Here is a 24150-nt window from a genome sequence, read left to right on the forward strand (position 1 = left end):
TTCTATGCAAGAGCAGATTGTGGTGTACTTAGGTGTGAATAACACTTGCATTTTGCAGACTCTAAACATCCCGTACTGTAATCAGTGCCGATGGGATTACTGAAAATGCTCCCTAGTGTTAAATATATCAAATCACTCTGTGGTTTATTTGTAAAGGAAAGACGTCCACAGGAAAAGTGAGAAACAGTAGATTTTTGGAATTAGTGTAAACACTGAGGCATAGAATAGTAAAAGGTAAAAAAAAAAAAAATTTAGTAGCTTATTGGAATATTTCCTAACAGTCATCGAAGGGGGCAGATATTGATTTGAAACTGTGCTCCATGGATTATGATATACATGTACCTGGATATGTTGTTCTCTCAATTGCATATTTTACATGTTATCAGATATATTTCACATATAAGTAAATATAAAGCCAATTACTATTAAAAGTAATAGGAAGCGCAAAGCTGGATATTTAAGTGTTTAGGTGAATGTTTCCAGATGAGCTAAACATAGGTTCTGGATATAACTGTGGTTTAATTTACTTGACAGTTTTTTTTAAGTTTATTTATTTATTTTGAGAGACAGAGAAACAGGTAGTGAGTGGGAGAGGGGCAGAAAGAGAGAGAAGCCCAAGCAGGCTCTGCCCTTTCAGAACAGAGTTTGAAGTGGGGCTCTATTCCACAAACCACAAGATTATGACCTAAACCTATATCAAGAGCTGGGTGCTTAATGAACTGACCTACCCAGCTGCCCCTGCTTGACAGTTTTTAAAGTCCTCTTTCTGGGGAGGTATTGCCCTGGGAATTTGGGGAGATGGGAATGTGGCAAGGCTAGGTCAACTGAAACACAGTGAGAAGGTGCAAGCTTTTCCCTTATTCTCAGTTTCTAGGCTTACAATGGTCAACATACAGCGCTGAGGAATAAATTAAAAAAAAAAAAATTCTGTGGGAGAAAGTGACTATTCTCAGAGGACCCAGGCAGTGGGACTTTGAGGAGAGAGCAGGAACTCTATAAATATATGTCAGGAAAGCTACTGAGAGATACAAGTCTGGTTTGAGCTCACCTAGACTTTGTCAAGTTCAAAGAGTGGTATGAATGGGGAACGCCATCTTTGTGATGCTAGCCATCGCATGTCTTTCTGTTCAGTCACACCCAAGATGGACTGTTCGCCTTGTGCCTGGAGTACAGCTGTTATCCTGAGACCTCCCTCCAAAATAATTCTGGGAATTATCTTTGTTTCCTTTGTGTTAAACTTCCTTTCCCTGTAGCCCATGCTTTCATTTTCTTTCTGGCTTCTTTCCTCGTTTTGGTGGAGCAACTTGTGTCAGAAATTCCTAAAAAATGCTTTTGGGAATCTGATTTTTTATATATCCCATGTCTCAAAGTATCCTTGTTTTACCTTCATAGTTGATGTATAATTTAGTTGAGTATGGAGTTCTAGGGTAGAAATAATTTTTCATCATGATTTTGAAAGTATTTGTCCCTTGGTCTTCTAGATTGCAGTGTTGTTTTTGAGCAGTCTGTGTCCATTTTGATTCCTGATCCCTGTGTATGTGATTTGTATTTTGTCTCTGGAAGCTTGGATAATCTTTGTCCACAAAGCAGATATTTTCAACCTTGACACTGTTATACTTTCGATCAGTGAAGTGAAATATTTCTTTGATGATTTTCTTCCCCCGCCCACATCTCTCCTTATGGAATCATGATTATTAGGACCAATTCTGGATTAATCCTTTGTGTTCTTTCCTTTTTTTTTTTTTTTTTTTTTTTTGTTCAGTCCTTCTCTTCTGTTTTCCACTCCTTTGACTTTGATTAATTTCTCTCCTTTATGAAGAATTTTTCAACTTAATATTTCAAACTCAGATGGATTTTAGCTTTATTTCCAAGAGATGTTTAGCAATGAATGTGTTGTTGTTGTTGTTTTATATAGCATCTTCTTCTTGTTTCATGAATGTAATACCTTCTCTTAGTTCTCAAATGATATTATGGTAGGATTTTAGTGGTTTGCTTTATTTTTAAGTTCCTTCAAGTTCCTATTTTAAAGAGCTACTTTGTCTCTATATTTGCAGGTAGAGAATTTTCTCAGATATCTAGTGATCTTTTTGTTTCTCTGCTCTTAGGTAACAGTGAAAGATTAAAAAGTTGATTAGGGGAGTGCCTAGGTGGCTCAACTGGTTGTGAGCATCAGACTCTTGATTTTGGCTCAGGTTATGATCCCAGGGTCATGGGATTGAGCCCCACATCACCCTCCACACTGTGTGGAGCCTCCTTAAGATTCTCTCTCTCTCTCTCTCTCTCTCTCTCTCTCTCTCTCTCTCTCTCCTTTTGCCCCTCTCCTCTGCTTGCACTCTCTTTCTCTCTACATTTTTTTTAATTAAAAAAACAAACCCTTAAAATATTTTTAAACATTTATTTATTTGTGAGAGACAGAGAGAGGCAGAGCATGAGCAGAGGGGGGCAGAGAGAGGGAGACACAGAATCCAAAGCAGGCTATAGGCTCTGAGCTGTCAGCAGAGCCTGATGTGGGGCTTGAACTCACAAACTGGAGCCAAAGCCAGATGCTTAATTGACTGAGCCACCCAGGCGCCCCTAAAAAATAAACTCTTAAAAAAGCTGATTAGAAGCTTTATGCATATGGGTAGAAATTGTTAGTATAATTTTCTCTTCAAGATACTCTTGCTTTGCCATTTTATGGAGACTTATTCCTACTTCTGGAATGGTCAGATTTCAATGAGAGGACTCTTTCATTCTCTTTTCTGAAGGGCACAAGCCCGGCTGTCAAACATTCTGGGAATCAAATGGCAGAAGAGGCCTGGGAACTCAGCTGTCATTATGCATAAGTTTGTCTAGTTCCTGTGTTTCTAGTATCCTATCCCACTCTCATTGTGTCTGTTGATGCCACCATTTCCCCTCTCCGAAAACTTCCAAACTGTGGCTCAGTGGGGAAAAGCAATCACTGAACAGCACAGATGTGGAGAACAATCTAAGAATCCATCTCCTTAAACTTCTAATACTCAAGGATCCTTATTTTAACCCTCACACATTTTTAGTAATATGTGTTTTTTTTTCTTTTTTGAGAGAGAGAGAGAGAGAGAGAGAGAGAGAGAGAGAGAGAGAGAGGCAAAGGGAAAGGGAGAGAGGCAATCTTAAGCAGGCTCCATGCCCCAAGCAGAGCCTGATGCAGGGCTTGATCTCAGGATTGTGAGATCACGCCCTGAGCCTAAATAAAGAGTCAGACTCTTAGCACACTGAGCCACATTTAATATGTGGTTTAAATAAGGTTGACCCTTAGCTTTTCCTGTTGCTGAATTTGGTCCTTTATGTAAAAGTGCATATGGGTTAGTTGGATGGATTATTAAGTAATATGAAGAACATGTCAATGTTTTAGCAACAAAAATATTAGAAAATAGGCCATCTGATAATTAATATACAATTGGATTGGAGACTCAGGAAGTTGTTAAATTTGAATCTAAAATGAGATAGTCTGACTTGGATCTCAGAAGACTTATTGTTTATTCCAGGTGTGCATCTTAAGAAACTTGCAGGATTTGTATAGTTTGAACTCAAAACCACATACTGCTCAGTGATGAATTTTGCTCTGAGTTTTGTGGTTGACCTGAAATCCCAATACAAAGGAAAAGCCCAGGAGTGTGAAACCAGATCAACCAAAATATGAGATTCTTCATATGAATGCTCTGTGATCTGAGACCGCTAAGGATCCCTTGACTCTAATTACAGTGTGGTCTCATTCAATAAATGTGGGAAGATCGTATGATTTCTTTATTGATTTTGGCACCTGTTACATCTTTTATTAGATCTAACACATGTTCTGAAGTAGGTCTCCAATTATAGAAAACATCTTTTAATACAATGTATAGATTCATATAACTCACCGTTATATCAAAAACTGCATAAATATTACCTTCTATGACACATGATTCATTCTTCTAATTATTTTAAATACAATTTTATTAATAACCATAAAATAAGGGCAATGCTATTTAATTTTTCTATGATCTTCCTCTCCTTCTCCAAGAGTAATATACTATTTGAGGATCATAGAGATTCTAATAGTCTAGCATATATTTTTAAGTTTTAAAGTAGCTAGTGGAAACTGAAAATAAATATATGACATTAAGATTCTGTCTAAGTTATCATTATTTATTTGAATTCCTTTCAGAGAAGAAAGGAAAAAAGGAATATATCATTAGGAACAATACTGTTTTGTAATATGGGCAGGGCTCATTTAAGAATAAGTGGCTGAGGGGTTTTGCTTTTGGCTAAGTTGGATTAACAGGACCTGTATATTCTCCCTCCTGAAACAACCAACCAACCAACCATCCAAAAAAAAAAAAAAAAGGAACCAGAACCTGATGCATATTCCTGTATTCGTTCATTCCACATGTATGTTGAATACCCACTGTGTACCAGAGATTGAGTTAGGAGGTGACTATACAAAAATGAGCCAAGCTAAAGTGTTGCTGTTGTCAAGCTTAAAATCTAGTCAGGGAGACAGACAGCAAATAAACACTTCGTAGGAAATAAACGTGGGCACCAATGGCCACTTGTGGTCCTCGCCTAATAGATCAGCTACCATTATATTAATTATAGAGCCTATATGTGATATATTTTTATATATCATTCTATCCTTCTTAAAAATGTATAAAACCAGGTAATTATGTCTCTAATAACTTTATATGTCATTAAATACAACCGCATTTCTCCGTGACCTCTTTGAATGCACCAAATTTCACTGATGAAACCCTATTGGCGGAAACAATTTATAGTTTGCTTTTGTTTCAAAATGACATACCAAACCACAGATTGAGCTTGAGTGAACCCTATTAAAGGTATCATACCAATTTAGAATTTAAAGTACTTAATTTGAGAAAGACATTTATATGTTCAGCTACAAAAAATTCTCATATCATTCACGCTATGCAAACTCTGTTTTAGCCTTCATTTTTCCTCCACAGAGAAATTCCAAACAAATTTATTCAAGCTTTTCTTTCTTCCCATTAAATATAATTACTTTTTGCTGGATAAAATGTTTCTAAAATTCTCCAAAATAAGCACTGAATACATTAAAAGTATGCTATGAAAAAGATATCCATTATGTAAATAAACATATTGAAACTCTAACTATTTGGTACACTTAGGGCGAGTGGCTTCAGTTTGGCATTGTATATATAATGACATAAAAATTATCTCTTAATTACAATCAAAGGAAGTGAGAATAGATTTCAGGCTTGGGGAAGGGCTGTTGAAGGGGTAATAGACTTTTGATGTCTGTCTTGTCACAGTAGCACAATAGCTAATTCCTGTGACTCCTGACCTTTTAGTGTCTCCTAACCAAGTATTGGCATTAATCTACGGCTTATCTGTCACCCACCACATTGTATAGTTCCCATCTCTGTTTTCAATTATCAGTCATTAGAGAAGGCACCGAACAATTTCAGAAGAAAACTCACAAAACCTTTGACCTGTTTTTGTCAGATAACCACAAGTATTCACTCTAGATAAACTATCATTTCATTGTATTCAAGACGTAAAGGAAGGTTCTTTGCTGTATATGCACTTACTGTAACCTCTATCACCTTCAGGTGGTTAAAAATGGACTGTTTTATTTTACTGATGGAACAGAAGAATTTGCAAGGCCATTCAGTGAAATCTGGTGAGATTAGAATGGTTGACCTCTAGCTGCCAGACAATCTATAAAACCCACAGATTTTTCTAGTAAAGAAAACATGTGAACTAAATATTTACCAAAAGGTGATTATCAGACGGCTGGGCTTTTATGTTGACTTCTTACAGGCAAACACAAACTTTTCTCAAATATTTGTACACAGTGTGATTGAAATCTGTTATTAATATACTAAATATATTCACTTCTTATTAAATAATCATTTTTCATTACAATAAGTGAATTAATCAGGTATTATCTTCTGTTTTAACTATCAACTAATTTTTGAAATTTAATATAATATCTAACCCACAAAAGATGAACATTTGTTTTAAGTTCCCATTAATAATTTCTGGTATAAAAAGCTTATAATAAAAACCATAACAAAATATTTTCTGTGTTTAGGATGCATTGTTGATCCTCAGGGATAAAAAGAACTAAGTGACTGTCAGACTCCCTTAAAGAGGAGATGCATCAGAACCAGCAAATTTGATTAGACTAATGGGCAATATGTGAACATCAAATTATGTGCAGCTGTGTTCTCTACCTCATAGATGTGAAACATCTAAACAAGGTATCAAGTAAACACAATTATTTTCTATCCATCCACCCTTATAAAAATCTAGCTCTAGCCTGAAGTTTTTTGTTAACACTACTGAACAAATTAAAAAACCAATAATATTTATTCCATTTATGAATATACCTATATTCCAGGGAAACATACTGACATTCTGATGATCAAAATGGTTGTGTTTTAGGACAGGTAGCAGTTTTCTATCATTAAACTTTTATTGACCATTTGCTATAGAAAAAAGTCATGTTTGGGGGTTTGTGCAGGAATATGAAGATAACAAACAGAACAAAAAGAAAATATGCATATTTCTCTAAAGTATCTCACCCCTGGGGTACTTACATGGTGATGTAATAATTACAATGCAAGTGGAAAGTTACTAATATGACAGCTACCACTTTCTGAGAATTTGCTGTGTTGCAGACACCTACACGAAGACTCTCTCAAATATCATTTAACCTTTACAACACACTGCCTTTTATTATCGACCTCCATTTTAAAGATGGATAAATAAAGGCATAGCGATGTTGAATAACTTTCCTAATACCACACACTTTAGTAAGTTAAGTAAATTAAATGGAATTCAAGTTTGTTTGTTTTTTTACTTCAAATCCAGCACTCTTAAGTATGGCATTCTGTCGTGCCCATTATCAAAAGGGAGGTACAGAAAAAGTGCACAGGTACTGAAAATGTCTCCAGCAGGAAAAATTAACTTGGACAGAACATTTCAAAGTAGTATTTGTGGCACTGGAAATGGAGATTTTAAGCAGACGTAGGATTTGGAGCTCTGAAAGTAGGGAATGCATTTTAGTTAGAGGAAAAAGTGAGGAAAACTATCAAGTTAGGAAAGGAAGGGGATTATTGAGGAATCATTAATTCATCCAACTTTCTTTCAAAAGTGTCGACTATACACTTGCCTGTGATATTGATTACAAAAAAATAATTTCCTGTCTTTGGTTACTAGAATACAGAATGCATCGTTGAGAATGGGAATAGTGAAAAACTGATCTGTTCCCAGTAAATTCTTACCACTCCTCGTATTGCACTGCTTATGCTCAGATTCCATATTGTGCAATGACAACAAACTATTTATCGTTCATTCTTTGGCTATAAGCTCCCAAATCTCTTTCCATCTATATGAACCCTTTATTTGGCAAAACTTCTTTAAGACCAAGCTCAAAATGATCTCCTCCTGAAGTCTCCTATACAATGTGTTGTTCCTTCCTTCATTATTCTGCCTTATATTACACTTATCCCTGGAAGCCTCAACACAACTGTATCACAATTGCACTTTTCTGTGTCTGTCTTCCTTATCATGGGCTCATATCTCTTTTATTCTTATATCTCCGTATCTTTTAGGGCTTGACCTAGAATAGTTATTCAATAAATATTTTGGGATTGAATAAATGGAGCAGTAGCACGGTAGCTAGTTTTAGGATAATCAAAATGAGTATGTGTGGAAGATGAGAAAGAAAAGCAGCCATCTGACAGCCAGGAGATGGACTGCATCCAATAAAGGAGAAGGACCAAAAATTTGATATATATTGCTTTTATGAAATCAGAAATTACTTAATTGTTATTGTTTATTTATTTTTATTAAATATATCCGTTTTCATGCCAATGCTTGATATGTAAAGGGTTATCATTATAGCATTCTAATAACCACCGAGGGCTGAATGCTGGGCTCATCCAATCTGAAGCCAAGTAGAGCATGGTACCATCTTCATTGTGTTCTAAAGCTGTCTTCATACAAGACTGAATTCTTTCTGTTCCTAAGTCATTTATATTTTGTAAAGCAAAATAATATTTACATATTGGGCCATTAATTAAATTTTGTAAATTTCAAAATCGCATGTATTTGAAATTGATTCAGGAATCAATTTGTTTAGGCATTTCATTAAGATATTTAAAATATTTAACCATCTCACCTTTCTTTTCCTTCTTTATAAAACTATTTATGAAGCATTTATGAGTACAAGTAAGAGTATTTTAACTACAGAACACTTGAAAGTCCATTGAAACTGTTCTTTGAAACAGCACATTCAGGGGGACAGTTTTCTCTCCTTCAGGTCAAACATGACTGGGGTGTCAAGAGGCTCTTAGGGTTTCTGGCATCTGGAGTTTACCATACTCTCCGGAATGGTTATCCATTTAAAGGAACATGTACATGTGCACTCACTGATCAATGAATAGGCCTTTATAGGACAAGTTTATGTTTCTCAATGGACTAGTCAGTGAAGGATGTCTTGTGAAGTGATATATCTTGGTAGTCACATGTTATCTTTGTTTTTTTTTCCCCTTTAACTTTAAAATGCAGCACAGATAAGTAATAATTCTATGAGTAATCTCTTAATGATTTTTTGCACTCAGCAGCAAACAATGATCTGTACTCTTTCAACAGCTGGCTAGGCTCCTGGGAGAATGCTATCTTTGTCTTGCAGCTACTGATTCTATTTGTGTCTTCCAAGTTATAGCCCTTGTGTGGGAGATTAAGGCTGGTTGCCCATGAATGCATCTCCTTAAGACTGCAGATACATCACAGAATAGATAAAACTTCAATCCTCTGTTAATTAATTATATTCTCCAGATGTTGTAGACATAAAAATATTTAATTGGGACATTTCTATACAATTTCTATTAATGATAAAGACATTCAGAGAGGTGTCTGTTTGGAAAAAAGAAAGACTGCAATCAGTCATTAACTTCTGTTCAGTTGTATCTTAGCAATAAAAGGTTTCAGTGGCTGTCTTTAAACACAAGAAGCTTAATCTGCAAAACGTTAGCAATTTAGAGCATTGAGAATGTAGTTTGGTGCTTATATAAGGCAGTCTGTTTCTTTTTACTGTCAGCCCATTAATTATAGAATGTGACTCTTTGGATTCATATTCTACCTTTTGTGTGCTTTGATGTTGCCACTTTTTAAAACCAAATGGTAATAATAGATTGATTCTTTGGTTCTCTCAGTGTTGGTGAGCTTTCAGTTGCTCTTGGTAGTTCGCATAGATGGAAATGTTTGCAATATTCAAAAACCTGCTTCCGGAAAGCGATTATTCACCATCATTATGATTGTATTTTGTGTGATAAACCTTCTAAATTTTGCTGACTTATTGATGGTTTATTTTCTCTGAGTTTGCATATATATATATGTTATATATGTTATAACATATATATGCATTACATATATAACATATATGTATAATACATAACATGTTATATAATATATATAATATATAATGTATAATTATATAACATATAATATAATAATATATATATTATGCTATAACATATATATATGCAGTACAGCAACTCTTTAATTTTTGTAGACAGAACTGTTGGCAACCATCATCTTAAATAAAAAAAAATAAATAAATAAACAGTCCAATATTGATGGCCTTATTTCACTTTTATGGTGATATTCATCGGCTTACAGTTAACAATCTTCAAAACAAGCATGTATCATAAAGAGAGTGTGGCATTAATGTAATGTACATATGGCTGAAAATACAGCCTATGAACCTTGTTAGATATATAAGCAGATATGAACATAGCAGTCTGGGCAGGTCATTGTGTTCTCTTTTTAAATGCAATTCCCATAGGTGAATTGATTGATACAGGAGGTGTGTTTTAAATCTACTTAAGTTTATTCCCAAACTCTCTTTTTCACTTCACATGAGAGAAATGGTATCTATGGTAAGAGAAAAAGGAATGGTCTTCACTAGAGAAAAGGGTCAACCTCCTGACCTCAGTATGTTTTAACATGTGTCATTCTATCCCCTTTGACAAATCTGGGTCTTCTTTCGATGAGCTAACCCTCTTGTCTTCCTTTTTGTTTTTCCATTTGTTTTCTGTTTGTCTAGTAATTAAGAGAGTCTTTTCTACTACCAGAGAGGAATGTAATTATGATTTTATGGAGTCTTACATCTTTTAATCTGGTAATACAGATTTTATTAGAAATGATAATAAAGGTGATTAAGGAAACTCATAGTATTTAGTTGATATAATATATAAATTAAAATGCATATTGAAAGGACAAAATATTTAACACAATATGAATAAAAAACAAAAGATGTATATATTTTTGTGATTTTTTTCTTGTTTACTTGCTTATCTTTTAAGCTTTCCAAGACATTTATAACTGCAGTGGGTTGTAGCACATTGTAATATATGGTGAAATAATGCTTAATTTTTACTCAAATCATCAAATATGAACAAGGCAAGGACATCTCTTACAAAAAGCTTACACTTAAGGGATATAAAACGTGACTGTATGTTCTTTTTCAACCTGTTTGAGAAAGTTATTCTGCTGGTAGGTCTGGTGGAGAAAAAGTTGGAGTATGGAGGGATCCAGCTGGTGAGTTACAATTATTTTAAAATAAGGTTGTAGTAAAAGAATGAGCTTGCATATTAATATAGATGTTATATAATATTAATTCAAGCTATGAATACAATCACTTGTTTAGTCGTAAAAACTCCTCAGATAAGAAATGGAATCAATATTAAATAAGTGAATATAATACAGTATTTACCCAGATAAATATTGGAGGCACTGAGTTCTAGAAGAATGAGCAGATTCCAGAAAGTATGGCATCCTCTTAAGTAGGAGCATCACAGAGAAGAATGAGAGCATTGAAAGATCAACTTTGCTGAGTAATAATGAGATAAAACAAACAAAATCACATCCAGAAAAAAACAAATAAATACAGTGTTGTGTTGTTGAGGGATGAGGAACTGAAATCTTGGCTGTGGAATGAAATCTATTCTCTCCCAATTATATATTGTGGGCTCTTGGGCAAGTTATAGAAACTTACAAACGTAAGTAAGGTTGTAAGGATTAGACAAATATGTGCCAAACAAATGAGAGTTAAAGAAATTATCATGTCTTTTGTCATCGGGTAATGCAGCAGGATGATACTTAGTGAACAGAGCCAGATTTTGATCCATTCATATAATCTTTCATTTAGTATTTATTGAAAGATTTCTTTGGATCAAGCATTCTTTGTGTTAGATGCTAATTAACTATTGTTGATCAAATCCTTGATTGCTGAGAAACATTGTGTAAATATACTAGCTATGAACTAGTCTCTAAGTACAGAACTGTGGGATGTCATTATGTAGGTGGTATGGACATTGAACAAAGATTTATAATGAGCTTTAGAAGACAGACATCTGTTACCGCCTAGCTGTCATCACCCAATTTCTTATTCTTAAATTAGGGATATTAATATTTCACACCTCCCTAGGATTGCTCTTTGAGGTAACTGAGCTTACCTTGTGAATATTTGTGAGCATCATTAGGAGTGCAAAGCTATATAAATATAAGTTTTATTCCATTATTCACTCCAACATGTCCCATGGAATTTACTAGTGCAATTATAATTCAAAGCAATAGGATATAGGAATTTGAGTCATTGGACAAATCTGCACTGCAACTTTATTTTGTGTGGTATATTTAATATAAAATTTTATTAAACTCTTTGCAAATTTGCCTCCTTAAGGAGTTAGGTTAAATAGCCTGGATTAGAAAACTGAAATTTTATAATAACAGCTGAAATTCTAGCTTTCCACTTTATTATACTAACATCTCACAGGGGATTCCAAAACAGTAGATGACTTTACATAATATGAATTCAATACTTACCTGCATTATGCAGGTGTGTGCTTTAGATTGGATGCTAACCTGTGTCTCAGGCCTTGTTTCTAGGACTATAATTTCTTTGGTCTAAATTTCAAATACAAAAATGGTTGTTAATGAAAAATTGCATGATGATTGTTATTTAGAATTTTAAATATTGACTTTAAGAATAGAAAAATACGTTTTTGAATAGCTGGTTGGTTTATACATCATAAAATATGGAAGTCCTCAAGCAGAGTCTGGAACAGTGCAACCTAGTCAAACACATGAACATTTCTGTAGCAAAGCAGTAAATATTTATAGAAAGTGGGATAAATAGAGACTTTAAATTGCCTCAAATCAGCTAATTTCCAGTTCTCCTGCCAAACTAACTTGAAGTTAAACATTCAGTTTTCAGAGCTTTTTGGATTTTGGACTTGTGAATATGAGATTTCAGATCTCTAGTAAAGCATAAATACTTAATAAATTAGGACACGGTAATAATCTACAAGCAGAAGCTGCATAAGAACATAGCTTGGTGGCCTCAACTACTTGAATTCATATTCTTTGGTCTTTATTCTCTCTGCCTCCTCAGTTTTTTTTTTTACCTTCAAAGTAGAGATAATCATAGAACATACCTCATTGGTTGTTACAAAGTATAATATGTTAATATGAATGAAATGTTTAGAACGGTGCCCAAATATGAGGATCAGGAAAGAATAAGTTTGTAGTGAATTAAATTTAGTTCTTTGTAAACAAAAGTTGTGGCGAGTTTTTTTTTTTTTTCTTTTTAATTTTATTGTTTACTTTTGAGAGAGAGCGAGAGAGACAGAAAGCAAGCAGGGTAGGAGCAGAGAGAGAAGGACACACAGAATCCAAAGCAGGCTCCAGGCTCAGAGCTGTCAGCAGAGAGCCCAACGTGGGGCTCAAACTCACGAACCGTGAGATCATGACCTGAGCCAAAGTTGGCTGGTTAATGGGCTGAGCCACCCAGGTGCCCAATCGGCAAGTTTTAATATGGCAAGTTTTAAGGCACTTTCAGTTATTAGACATCCAGTTTGTAGGCATTTTCTACCCTTACGCATTCCGTCTCACGTACCTGAGTCAGGAGGATGGACAAACAGAACAGAGGGAGATATGTTCATACCAGTCTAAGCTATTGCCAGCAGAAGGTTAGACGGAGAAGTTTAAATTATGGACCAAAATAGCAACCTAAAAATGGGATTGTCTTCCTTATTTAGTGAGAAGCTGATTACTGATCTTCCTGGGAGCAGACCTCTCTTAGGACCAAGATAGTGATACCTAAAAAAACAAAACAAAACAAAACAAAACTTCATGCTGAGATGGTGTCAGCATGTGCCCGACTGCCAGAACACTGTTCTTGTCAAGCTTCCCGGGGCCAGGTGTAGATTATATTTTTCTTTGATGGCTTAGGTATGGGAGGTGGAGGTGGAGATGAGCTCTCTGCCCTCCTAAACGGCCTCCTACTCCTGGGGAAAATAAACTGAAGATTGTTTCGAAGGATGAAGGCCAGGAATCATGCATTCCTTTGTCATGAGCTTCCTCTAGACATGGAACCCATCTGGTCCTGGAACTCAGAGTTCTAGCAGCCATGGCCTCCACCCTCATTCCTGGTTGGTCGTGACCCTCTTATCTTTTCCTTAATCTTAATCCTTCCTCTTCTTTAGGACCCCCAAGTTTCACATAATTACAGCAGCGTTGACATGATTTCAATGATGCACCTAAAGATATTTTCCTATCTTCCTGCAATTTTTGAAACTTAGGAGTTCATTTATGCAACTTACCCATTTTTTATCTTCTTGTAACAAAATTTTAGCAAAAGAACACATCACTGGAAATATGTAGAAGTATTATTATAGGCTGTAATTGTGAGGCACCTTGTGCCCAGTGCTTTGCAGTGTAATTTTTGTGATCCTGACCTATACATTATCTTAGATAACAGAGAGATTTTGAGCAAGCTACCAATACTGAGAAACATAACTCCACCACATGATAGTGCATTACTAAAAATGAGTCCTTTGCATAGATAATTTCTTACGAAGGTTTTTGGTGTTCAGTGGATATAGTATCAAATAATATACTATTTTACAAAGCCAAGTTATATAATAATATGCCTCACACTTACTACCCGCATTCTTCAACAGTCCATAATGTTCCCAAGAGGAAAAGTTCTCTGACTTCACTTGGTGGGAAGGTTGCTGAAGGGGGGAAATATGTTTTCCTCTCTATTTTGAGTAAGAACAGACAGAAGTCTTTGGAAGGCTTTATGCTGCCCCATGGATAAGGAGGTTATACCAAACAATGTATAAGAAGTAATAAAAGTGCTTTTTTTTTTTAAACAAAAGAAGGACATTTCATTTGCTGAAAGGAGAAAAAAAAAATTCTGGGGAAGGCATTTTAGAAATAATCCCTCTCGTGAACATGAATTTACTTTATTTACTTGACCTTTGCAATGTCATAAACATAGTTCTTATGCTCCTGCAATTTCTCAGTCCTCCTTGCTATTTTCCTCCCTCAGCTGTGCTAAATCTCATCACTGACTTCACCTGGAACCCTGGGGGTTTCTATTACATATCCCTAATTCCTGTATGAACCCCTCTGTGTTCTGGTACCTGATAAAATAGTAGTAATCATTTTACAACCTTCGCTTTTAAAAACATTTTTGGGTACCCTTTCTAGTTAGGATCCAAGAATTTGTATGAAACCACAGAGGTTATATTGCTTTTGAAATAAAGGTTGTTGGTTTGTGGAATTTCCTTCAACTGGAAACATGTATGAGCCTGCGGTTCCAGTGTTTTCCCAGTTTTATAATATCCTACTTGCTTGTTTTCATCTTCAAAGCAGGGGAATTTACCATTAATTTCCATATTTTATAAAGGATTAACTTTTTTCCTTCCCTTTTTTTTTTCTTTTTCAGTTGAAAGAGACAAGGATTTTTCTCACCAGCGAAGGCATTACAAAGAATTCAGGTTTGATCTGACTCAAATTCCTCATGGGGAAGCAGTGACAGCAGCTGAATTCCGGATATACAAGGACCAGAGTAATAGTCGATTTGAAAATGAAACAATTAAGATTAGCATATATCAGATCATCAAGGAATACACTAATAGGTAACAACTCTATGTCTAACTTACTATGCTAGCAAATGAATTGTAGTTAAATCCATTGATAATCATGTGATCTATCATATTATGTTTTCTTTGGGTGTAATGACATTCAAAGCCAGGTGTAGACACATTGAAAGTAAAAGTAATGGATCTGAAGAGTGCCTTCCACATTCCCCAGCTTCTCCTTCCTCCTAACACCAATCTGTGCACTGGATGGTCCCATGCTTCCCCCATATTTGCTTTCCAGTCCCCTTGTCTCCTTTTGTAAATGAGAAAACTTTCGTTTTAGTCAGCACACACAAAATTTATAATTGAAATGATTTAAATCACTTGCTGTTTTTTTTTAAGTTGGAGAAGAGACCCTTTATTTCTCACTGGCATGGATGTAAATTATATGTGTGTTGTTATGTGTATTTTGATGTAAGGCACTATATTTGCAACATTCTGCTCATTAACCTGTATTTCTTCTGTCTACAAAATGGTTAATTCAAAATGTTGCAAAAAATGGACAGATAGTCTGAAATACAAAATATATGAAAACTTCAGTTGATAATTACTGCAAATGAACCATCAAATAGAAGAGTTGAAAAGAAAGCTTAGCAGAGTTGTCTGACCTTTCATCCAGTGAAGAAATCTCTTGGGTAAAACCTTCATGGGTGATTAGCCACTTTTGTTGGACAGCTCTCATATGTAGTTTTTCCAATTCTCATTGATTATTTATTTATTTATTTATTTAATTTTTTTATTTCTTAAAATTTACATCCAAGTTAGTTAGCATATAGTGCAACAGTGAAATGTTAAGGTGAAATCTGTTTCCATTTATTAGATCTAGATCATCCCTCTGGTGAAATAGTATGTCTTTCTTTGATGAGATATTTAAAGACAGCTATCTTGTCCCCTCCAAGGCTCCTCCCTCTCCTTGAAAATTTCTAGTCCCTGACATTTAGATTTTTCTTGGTTTTGGAGAGTGCCAGAGTTCCCAATGGATGTTCAGTGGGACATTGGTCCCTCACAATACTCAACGGAGAAAAAAGAATAAAAAGCTTCTGAGGTTAAATGCATTTGAAAATCCTACCTGCTAGACCTTTCTCTAGTAGATTCACAATGCACATGATATATTAAAGTCTTAGAAAGGCTTTATAAGTAAGGAAACCTAGTCTTCTTCAAAATTATCTCATTATGGAATCTTTTCCTTTGAATGCATAATACTTAATGCCCATGAAACACTGGTTCAGCAGGACATACTTTGATTAAGTGCTGATCTTATTTTGAGAGCAGTAATTCCATGGCAGAAAGATTTGTGTTCCTTTCTTAACTCTAACACTTACTAGCTATTTGTCTGTGGGTGAGTTTTCGGTTGTTTATTTAAATCTCAATCCAGCGGTTTCATTTATAAAATGAGTATACTAAGGGGCGCCTGGGTGGCTCAGTCGGTTAAGTGTCTGACTTCAGCTCAGGTCATGATCTCGTGGTTCGTGAGTTTGAGCCCTGAGTTGGGCTCTGTGCTGACAGCTTGGAGCCTGGAGCTGCTTCGGATTCTGTGTCTCCTCTCTCTCTGCCGCTCCCCTGCTTACACTCTGTCTCTCTCTCTCAAAAATAAATAATAAACATTAAAATATTTTTTAAAAATTAAAAAAAAAATGAGTATACTAAGTTTTTTGTTGTTGTTGTTAGAGACAGAGCCTGGCATACTACATTATTTTTTTAGTACTAAATAATGATGGCGCCTTAAAATTAAGTGATTAGAATTTAAGATAATACTCCATGTATTATTTAATTATATTTCTGTAACTAACAAATATTTTATTTATAATTCTGTTTTTCTATGTTTGTTCCCACATTTGGATTGTGAGCTCCTTAAAGAAAGGATAGTGTCTTTTTTTTTTTTAATTTTTTTTTTAACGTTTATTTATTTTTGAGACAGAGAGAGACACAGCATGAACGGGGGAGGGGCAGAGAGAGAGGGAGACACAGAATCAGAAGCAAGCTCCAGACACAGAATCAGAAGCAAGCCCAGAGCCCGACGCGGGGGTCGAACTCGCCGACCGCAAGATCGTGACCTGAGCTGAAGTCGGACGCTTAACCGACTGAGCCACCCAGGCGCCCCAAGAAAGGATAGTGTCTTAAGTAGTTTCTTTTTTTTTAATCCTCAGCACTAATTTGCTTGATATGAATTAGTTTTCAAATTACTATTGTCCATGATTGGGATAATACTCCATTAACATATCTCAAAATGCTTGAATTGTCTCTATTTTTTGTCATTCACAATAGTTATGCACACAGAATTTGTAGTTGGTTATTTCATAACCACCCAAGTGGTTTTTACAGGAACCACTGGTATGCCAGATCTCTACCTCTAGAATATACTTATTGATTATGTGAATCTAAATACAGACTTTTACAATGATCACAATTTGATGTCCTAACCTTTAATTAGGTCTGTTGTTCTGTCTGCTCAGGATATTTTTGAATGTTATCCATTGAACCAGCCATCCATTTAGCTTTCTTTCACCTCTAAGTATGTGAACTGTATAATTTAAGACATAATACACGTGATGAAAATAAAGGAATAATAGAAAAGACTATCGATAATAGTTTATAGATTCATTTCTGATGAACCCATGCTGATTTTTATGAATAACACATCTGGGAATATTTATGGGTGTTGATGCTTACTTTATCAGACTTCACAATTTTGAGAATTTCTATTTCTTTAAATATGGGATATTTGTTTATCTTGAAAGTTTGTTATCTAATTATACATGATTTAAAAAATATTACTATCAATGTTTCTATAGCTACATTTGTATGCTTTTTCAGTACTCTTGGGTATAAGTTGGCTAAGTCTTTACTTCTTTTAACATGTATTTAAATCTAAGACACAGGATTTCCTAATGTCCTTGATATTTTCCCTACATCTTTGAAAAGTGATTTCTAAAATACATGTATATATTGATCAATTCTCAAATATTTGTATTTGTATTTGATATTCTCAAATATTTGTATTTGATATTCTGAACTCTAGGATAGCATAGATTGAATAGATTGGCATCCAACTTACTGAATAGCATTTATTAAAATTTAATTCAGTAAATTCAATTCCATATTCATTCTATCAAGTTCACACACTTGAAATCTACTATCACATATTGTTGCTGAATCATCCTGTAAGTTTATGCTATACTTATTATTTTCTGTGGGTTTTATTTTTGCCAATTATCTTTTTCAATATCCAAAATATACAAATTCCCCCACGTGTACCCTAAATTTAAATTTTATATTCTATTGATCAGGTGAGAGAATCTCTGGCAAAGTGCTTTCTTTTTCTTTGAAATTGGCATTCACCCATTACTTGGTGTTCATTAATCTACAGTGTAAGAAGATGCAGTCCTAGGTTCTTGTCTATACATCCAGGAGTCACGTTTTACACTCTTCTTTTTTTCCAAAGAAATAGATTTAAGGGATGGATGATATACAAACAGTACATGTAATTCTTCGAATATTTCAGGTGTCTGTGTAGGATTTCAGCCAGCACAGAAAATAGTCATGTATAGCAATAACAGCATGGAGTTTGGAATTTCCCTATGGGGAAATTGCTGTATATCTTAGGGTCTCCATTTACAAATATGAAAAGAATAAAAGTAATAATAAGTATTTCAGAACAATGAAAGTATTTGAGATGATTTGGGAAGAACTAGTGCTTATCACAGTACAAAGACCATAGCTGATATTTTATAAATACATTGGTCAATATATACTCATATAGTTCAGTAGGAGCACCTAGTTTACTAGGTTTAGAGGATGGCATACATAGGTTAACCAAAAGTACGTGGTTATTATGATAATAATAGCTACCATTTACTGACACCTATTTTTACGTAAAGATCAAGTAAGTCATATGATGCCAGGTGCCTTTACTTCATGAAAAAATCACCTGATCTTTGATTCATATAAAAGGAATTAGTATGCTTTTAAATTTAATAATGAAATGAATACCACCCAACTTGCTAGCAACACCAGTGAAGCTGTCTCTGAAAGCAAATGGTAAATAAATAAAGCTCTTATTTAAAATACTGCTGAAGAGTGGTGGAGATGGGAGATTACTTATTTATGAATTTATTTTACAGGAATATCAGAGATGTAGACAAATTGGACACAGATTCACATATAAGTGTTTATTACAGTATTAGTGTTGGCAATTGCATAAATTGAGAATATTTCAGTTCATTGTTAAACAGGAGGTAAGAAGTTACACTTTGTTTTCTGAAAAACAGAGATACTATACTTTATATAGCAAGTAGAAATTGGGTTTTAAAAATATTGGATAACACTGGAAGGTTCTCAGATTATAACATTAGTTGACTAAAAGTATGATATATGATTATACTAATTTAAAATAAACTCATGTGGAAAACAGATCAGAGGGAAGCACCAAGTGTTTATTGCAGACTTGTGGGCTTGAAATTTTAATTCTTACCTTTTTGTGTACTTTTGAAATTTTTTATAACAAACATTATTTTTATAATTAGAAACAAACATGATTCTAGTTGAGAGGGAGAGAAAATAATGAAACAACTTTATGCTACGCATTTCTCTACAAAATAGCCTTCCCAAACTTCTCCAGGTTGAGACCGGCAAAAACCAAATCAAAATGAAACTAAACAAAACACCAGCATTTAACAATAAGTAGCTCTTATTTTTAATTAAGCCATGGAAGGCATTTTTCCCATACAGAATATGGAGAGAGATAAAGAAATAGATATATTTTTTCCTCTATACTAAGGAAAGTTTTTCTGCAACAGAGAGCTTTGACTTTAACTCTGTGAAGGTGAGGAAGAATAGATTAAAAATAATTTACAAATCATGTGATCACAGTTAAAACAGAAAGAATTTCAATTTTAAAAAGTACTTTTGAAACTCAAATGTTATTATATTTTGTTTAGTGTTGATTATCTATGGTTTTATATATTTCCTAGATCAAGAACCAAAATGGGCACAGGAAAAGAAACCAGTACCTCTGGCCAATTTAAAAGCTGGGGTCTCCTCTTAAAACTTCTATCTTCAGACTTACAGGTTTTACCTAGATTTTTTTTTTGAGTTTTATTTATTAGGAGGTGCCTAGGTGGCTCAGGTGGTTAAGCGTGGGACTCTTGATTTTGGCTCCGGTCATGATATCATGTTTTTGTGAGATCAAGCCCCATGTCTGTTGGGCTCTGTGCTGACATCTCTGAGCTGCTTCTCTCTCTTTCTCTGCTCCTCCCCTGCTCTCTCTTTGTCTCAAAATAAATTAATTAATTAAAAAAAGTGTATTTCTTTACGTAGTCTCTATATCCAACGTTGGACTCAAACTTACGACCCCAAGATCAAGAGTTGTGTGCTCTTTCAACTGAGCCATCCAGGCACTCCTACTTAGTGTTTTGAATTAAACTCAAAAACAATTAAAAAGCTGGTACAGATTGTGTTATTTAATGCAGTGCATTCAACAATGCATATATGTGTATATGTATATGTATATTAAATGTATATGTATATTTATATATGTATATGCATTGTTGAATGCACTGTGTTAAATATATAAGGCTTACTTTCCCTAACGTATTATCAAGGAGTGTTGTGGTGGGATTCTTGAAGTAATTCAGATTGATGTTTTATAGATATGTTTTCTACTCAAGACATTGTCTGATCTATTAACTATCTAGTCTGTGAATTTTTTGACAGCATTAATGAATCAAAAAATTTTTAATGCCCCATTATGTCATCTCTTTCACAGCTATTTATCTTAGCAAGACTTAAAAGTCTTAAAATGATATATTCTAGTTCTATCATCTCCCACCTCCCCCATTTATTCCTACTTGTATTTAAATGTGTGCAATTTAACAGAGTGTTCTGATATTTATCCAGATTTTTATTTTTCTTGGTTAAAAAGTTAACACACTTTGCATCATTTCACTGATTTAATCTTTTCATATAAGGCTGACAGCCCCAAATTCTATATAGAAGGCATTGCTCTTCAGTCACACCTCATATATCTGGCATTATTGGGAAATGAGGTTTCCACATGATTGAATTTTCCAGATAATTCAGCTGAGGTCGGCATGCTTTTGCTGAGCTCCTACCATGTAGCTAGCACAAGGGACAGGAGGCCGAGTAAATAAAATCCCAAAAGCCCACAGCCCGAGGGCCAGGGGCTGTGGTGGGCCTGCCGCACACAGACTTTAATAACTATGATACAATGTGCTAAGCACTATGATGTAAGTATGCACTAAGTGTTGTGGAAACACAAATGAAGGGGAAATTAATTCTTCATGTGGGAAGGTGAGGGACCTTAGGGGAATCCACTGAGAGGGGTGCACCCTTGAGCTGGGCCTTTGGAGATGAGTAGGAATTTTCTATAAGGAGAGAGCAATTGAGAGGGAAGGAGGGAGAGAGAGAGACAAAGAGAGAGAGAGAGAGAGAGAGAGAGAGAGAGGGACAGAGAGACAGGGAAACAGGGAGGGGGACATGTCCTAGAAGAAATATTCCTAAACATTAAAATGTTTAAATGTATAAATTAAATAATACAAATAAAACTATCATGGCCTGTATTACTGCTACTAAGAATAGCAGCCAGCACTTACCCATTTAATGGGCACTCACCATGTGTCTGGCACTGTACTAAATGCTTTACTTGAATTAATTTTTTCGCATGTATACACACACACACACATATGCCTATATGTATGTGAAAAAATTAATATCTATATACCTATATATGTGTGTGTTTATATATATATATACATATATATATATATATATTATGTATAATTCAACCTTTTGCTAATGTTCTGCTATGAATATACATTTTTGTACTCCATTGCAAAAACATCTGAAGCTAGCCTGCTCGATGTCATTAGCCACCTTCACTACTTGGATATATTTAGTTAAGCTGTCATCGTTCCAGTTCACAGTCAGCTTCATATTTACATCATCTCCCGATCCTGCCACTCTAAGATTTGTGATTCTTCTGTGGAGGTACTTCAGAACGTACATTGACAATTTCTACTCGGGAAGATTTCATGGGCTCTTGAGAGCAGGATAGCAGAGGAGGACACTTGGTGGTTCATGACCTTTTACTAAGTATACAGGATCGTAGGTACACAAGTATAGCTTAAATTTCTTCACTGTGCAGGGATTTGCGTTCTAGTTCAGTGGTTCTCAGCTTGGTTGATTTGGTCCCCCAGGAAAGACTTAGCAATTTCTGGAGACATTTTTGACTGTCACAGTTGGTGAGGGTGGGAAGATGGGGTGCTCCTGGCATCTAGTGGGTGGAAATGCTAGGGTAAACCTTCTACAATGGACAGGACAGCACCTCCACACAATAAAGAATGATCTGATCCAAAATGTCCATAATGCTGAGGTTGAGAAGTCCTTCTATTTATTTATTTACGTATTTATGTATTTATGTATTTATTTTTAAAGTTTCTTTATTTTTGAGAGAGTGAGAGCAGAGCGTGAACAGGTAAGAGTAAGAGAAAGAGGGAGACACAGAATCTGAAGCAGGCTCCAGACTGAGCTGTCAGCACAGAGCCTGATGCAGTTCTTGAACCCATGAATGCAAGATTACGACCTGAGCCAAAGCCGGATGTTTAACTGACTGAGCCACCCAGGCACCCCAGGAAATCCTGCTCTTTTTATAGATTTAAGTTATAAATTTAAACACAGGAATAAAGTGCTGTCAAGTCAATTTTCTTTGACTAATTTCCTATTTTGGGTCCTGAGAATCATAGCAAGGAAGAGTTTTTAGAGGTCTTAGAGTTTGGGGTGCATGGTGCTTTGGACACATGGCTCATTGATGAGGGGGCATTAAATGTGGTGGGACTATCTTTCTGATTGTCTTACTTCCTTATATCTTGTTGAATGATGGGGCCTCTGTATATATATATCCAGTAGCACATGTTTGGATTTCTCTGCAGGGGAAAAATATGGGATGATGTCATGCCAGGAAACCTGTTAAACATTAACAATATCTTGGCAATTAAAAAAAATTCTGCAGAGAGAAAACTGAACTTTCATGGTGGGAATTCAACTTTTTTTTCCCATTTTTGCCATGTGTGTCATCCAATTTCATCTAATATTGCTATTTTACCAGTTTGTGTCTGTACTTTTGAAATGTAAATACAGCATTGCATCAGATATTCTGAAAATTGGTGCCCTGTGAGATTCATAGCATTTTATTATTTCACATTTGTTTTGGTAGAAAAAAACACTTGAAAATATCAATCGGCTAACAAATTCTAACTCTCTTAAGTTACAGCTGCTTGTGAGAGAAACTTCTGACATTATAAACTCCAGAGAATATAATTTATTAATTTGTTGTCCCTTGTTCATGTATTCCATACCAGAGCTGGACAGTGGGCTCCTTAAGTGGTGTTATGGTATCTATGTCAAACACCCAGAGGAAGATGTATGATGCTTTCTCCTTGGGTGGCCATCATTACATTTTTGTTTGACTTGGTAAGCTATCCAAAGGCAAAGGGTGATGGAAGGAGGTGAAATACTTATAATAGTAGAAATTTTGGAAAAACTGGAGATGTCCTGTGGACTGTAAGGTTCATGACTTATGGAAGTAAAGTACTGAAACTTTTCTTCCAAATGTATCTGTGTTTCTTCCAGACAATTTCTGAAAGCTTTCCTTGACCAGGTTGAGTGCTTCTTGGTTAGATTATAGAATGGTTATACTCTTGGGTAACTATATATATATATATATATATATATATATATATATATATATATACACATATATACACATGTAGAAATAGATATTGAAACTATAACAATCTGGGGAATGTTTCTGCCTCAATATTTCTTGTTATGGATTATACAAATAATTTTACTTCTTTTGATAAATGTTCCACTGAATATTTTTTCTTCTAATTGATTCAGATATAAAGGTTCAGTATGGATTATATGCATCAAAAATTTTACTAAATTTAAATGAATTAATACCTAAACCCCAAATTTGTAAGTATAGGTTATTAAAGAACTTTCACAGTAAAAATTGCATAAATCACTTCTTATCCTAATTATTTTATCAAGCATAATGCACACAACTTATTATATACATACATACATGCAATAAATGTGTTTTGCTAAGAAAATAGCAATGGTAGTCATTTGCGTAGCATTTTTTTTT

General features: G+C 34.8%; 1 protein-coding gene across 1 annotated transcript in view; it reads left to right on the forward strand.

Annotated features, from left to right (window-relative positions):
• BMP5 (bone morphogenetic protein 5) overlaps positions 1-24150 on the forward strand; it is a 116063-nt gene that overhangs the window by 42870 nt on the left and 49043 nt on the right. Inside the window, exon 2 of the mRNA XM_019457461.2 lies at positions 14789-14981. Coding sequence (XP_019313006.1) covers positions 14789-14981 — 193 coding nt within the window. The remainder of the gene's footprint in view (positions 1-14788; positions 14982-24150) is intronic.

Source organism: Panthera pardus, unplaced genomic scaffold, assembly GCF_024362965.1.
Source record: "Panthera pardus isolate Hobbes unplaced genomic scaffold, ASM2436296v1 HiC_scaffold_17, whole genome shotgun sequence".
Lineage (NCBI taxonomy): Eukaryota > Metazoa > Chordata > Mammalia > Carnivora > Felidae > Panthera > Panthera pardus.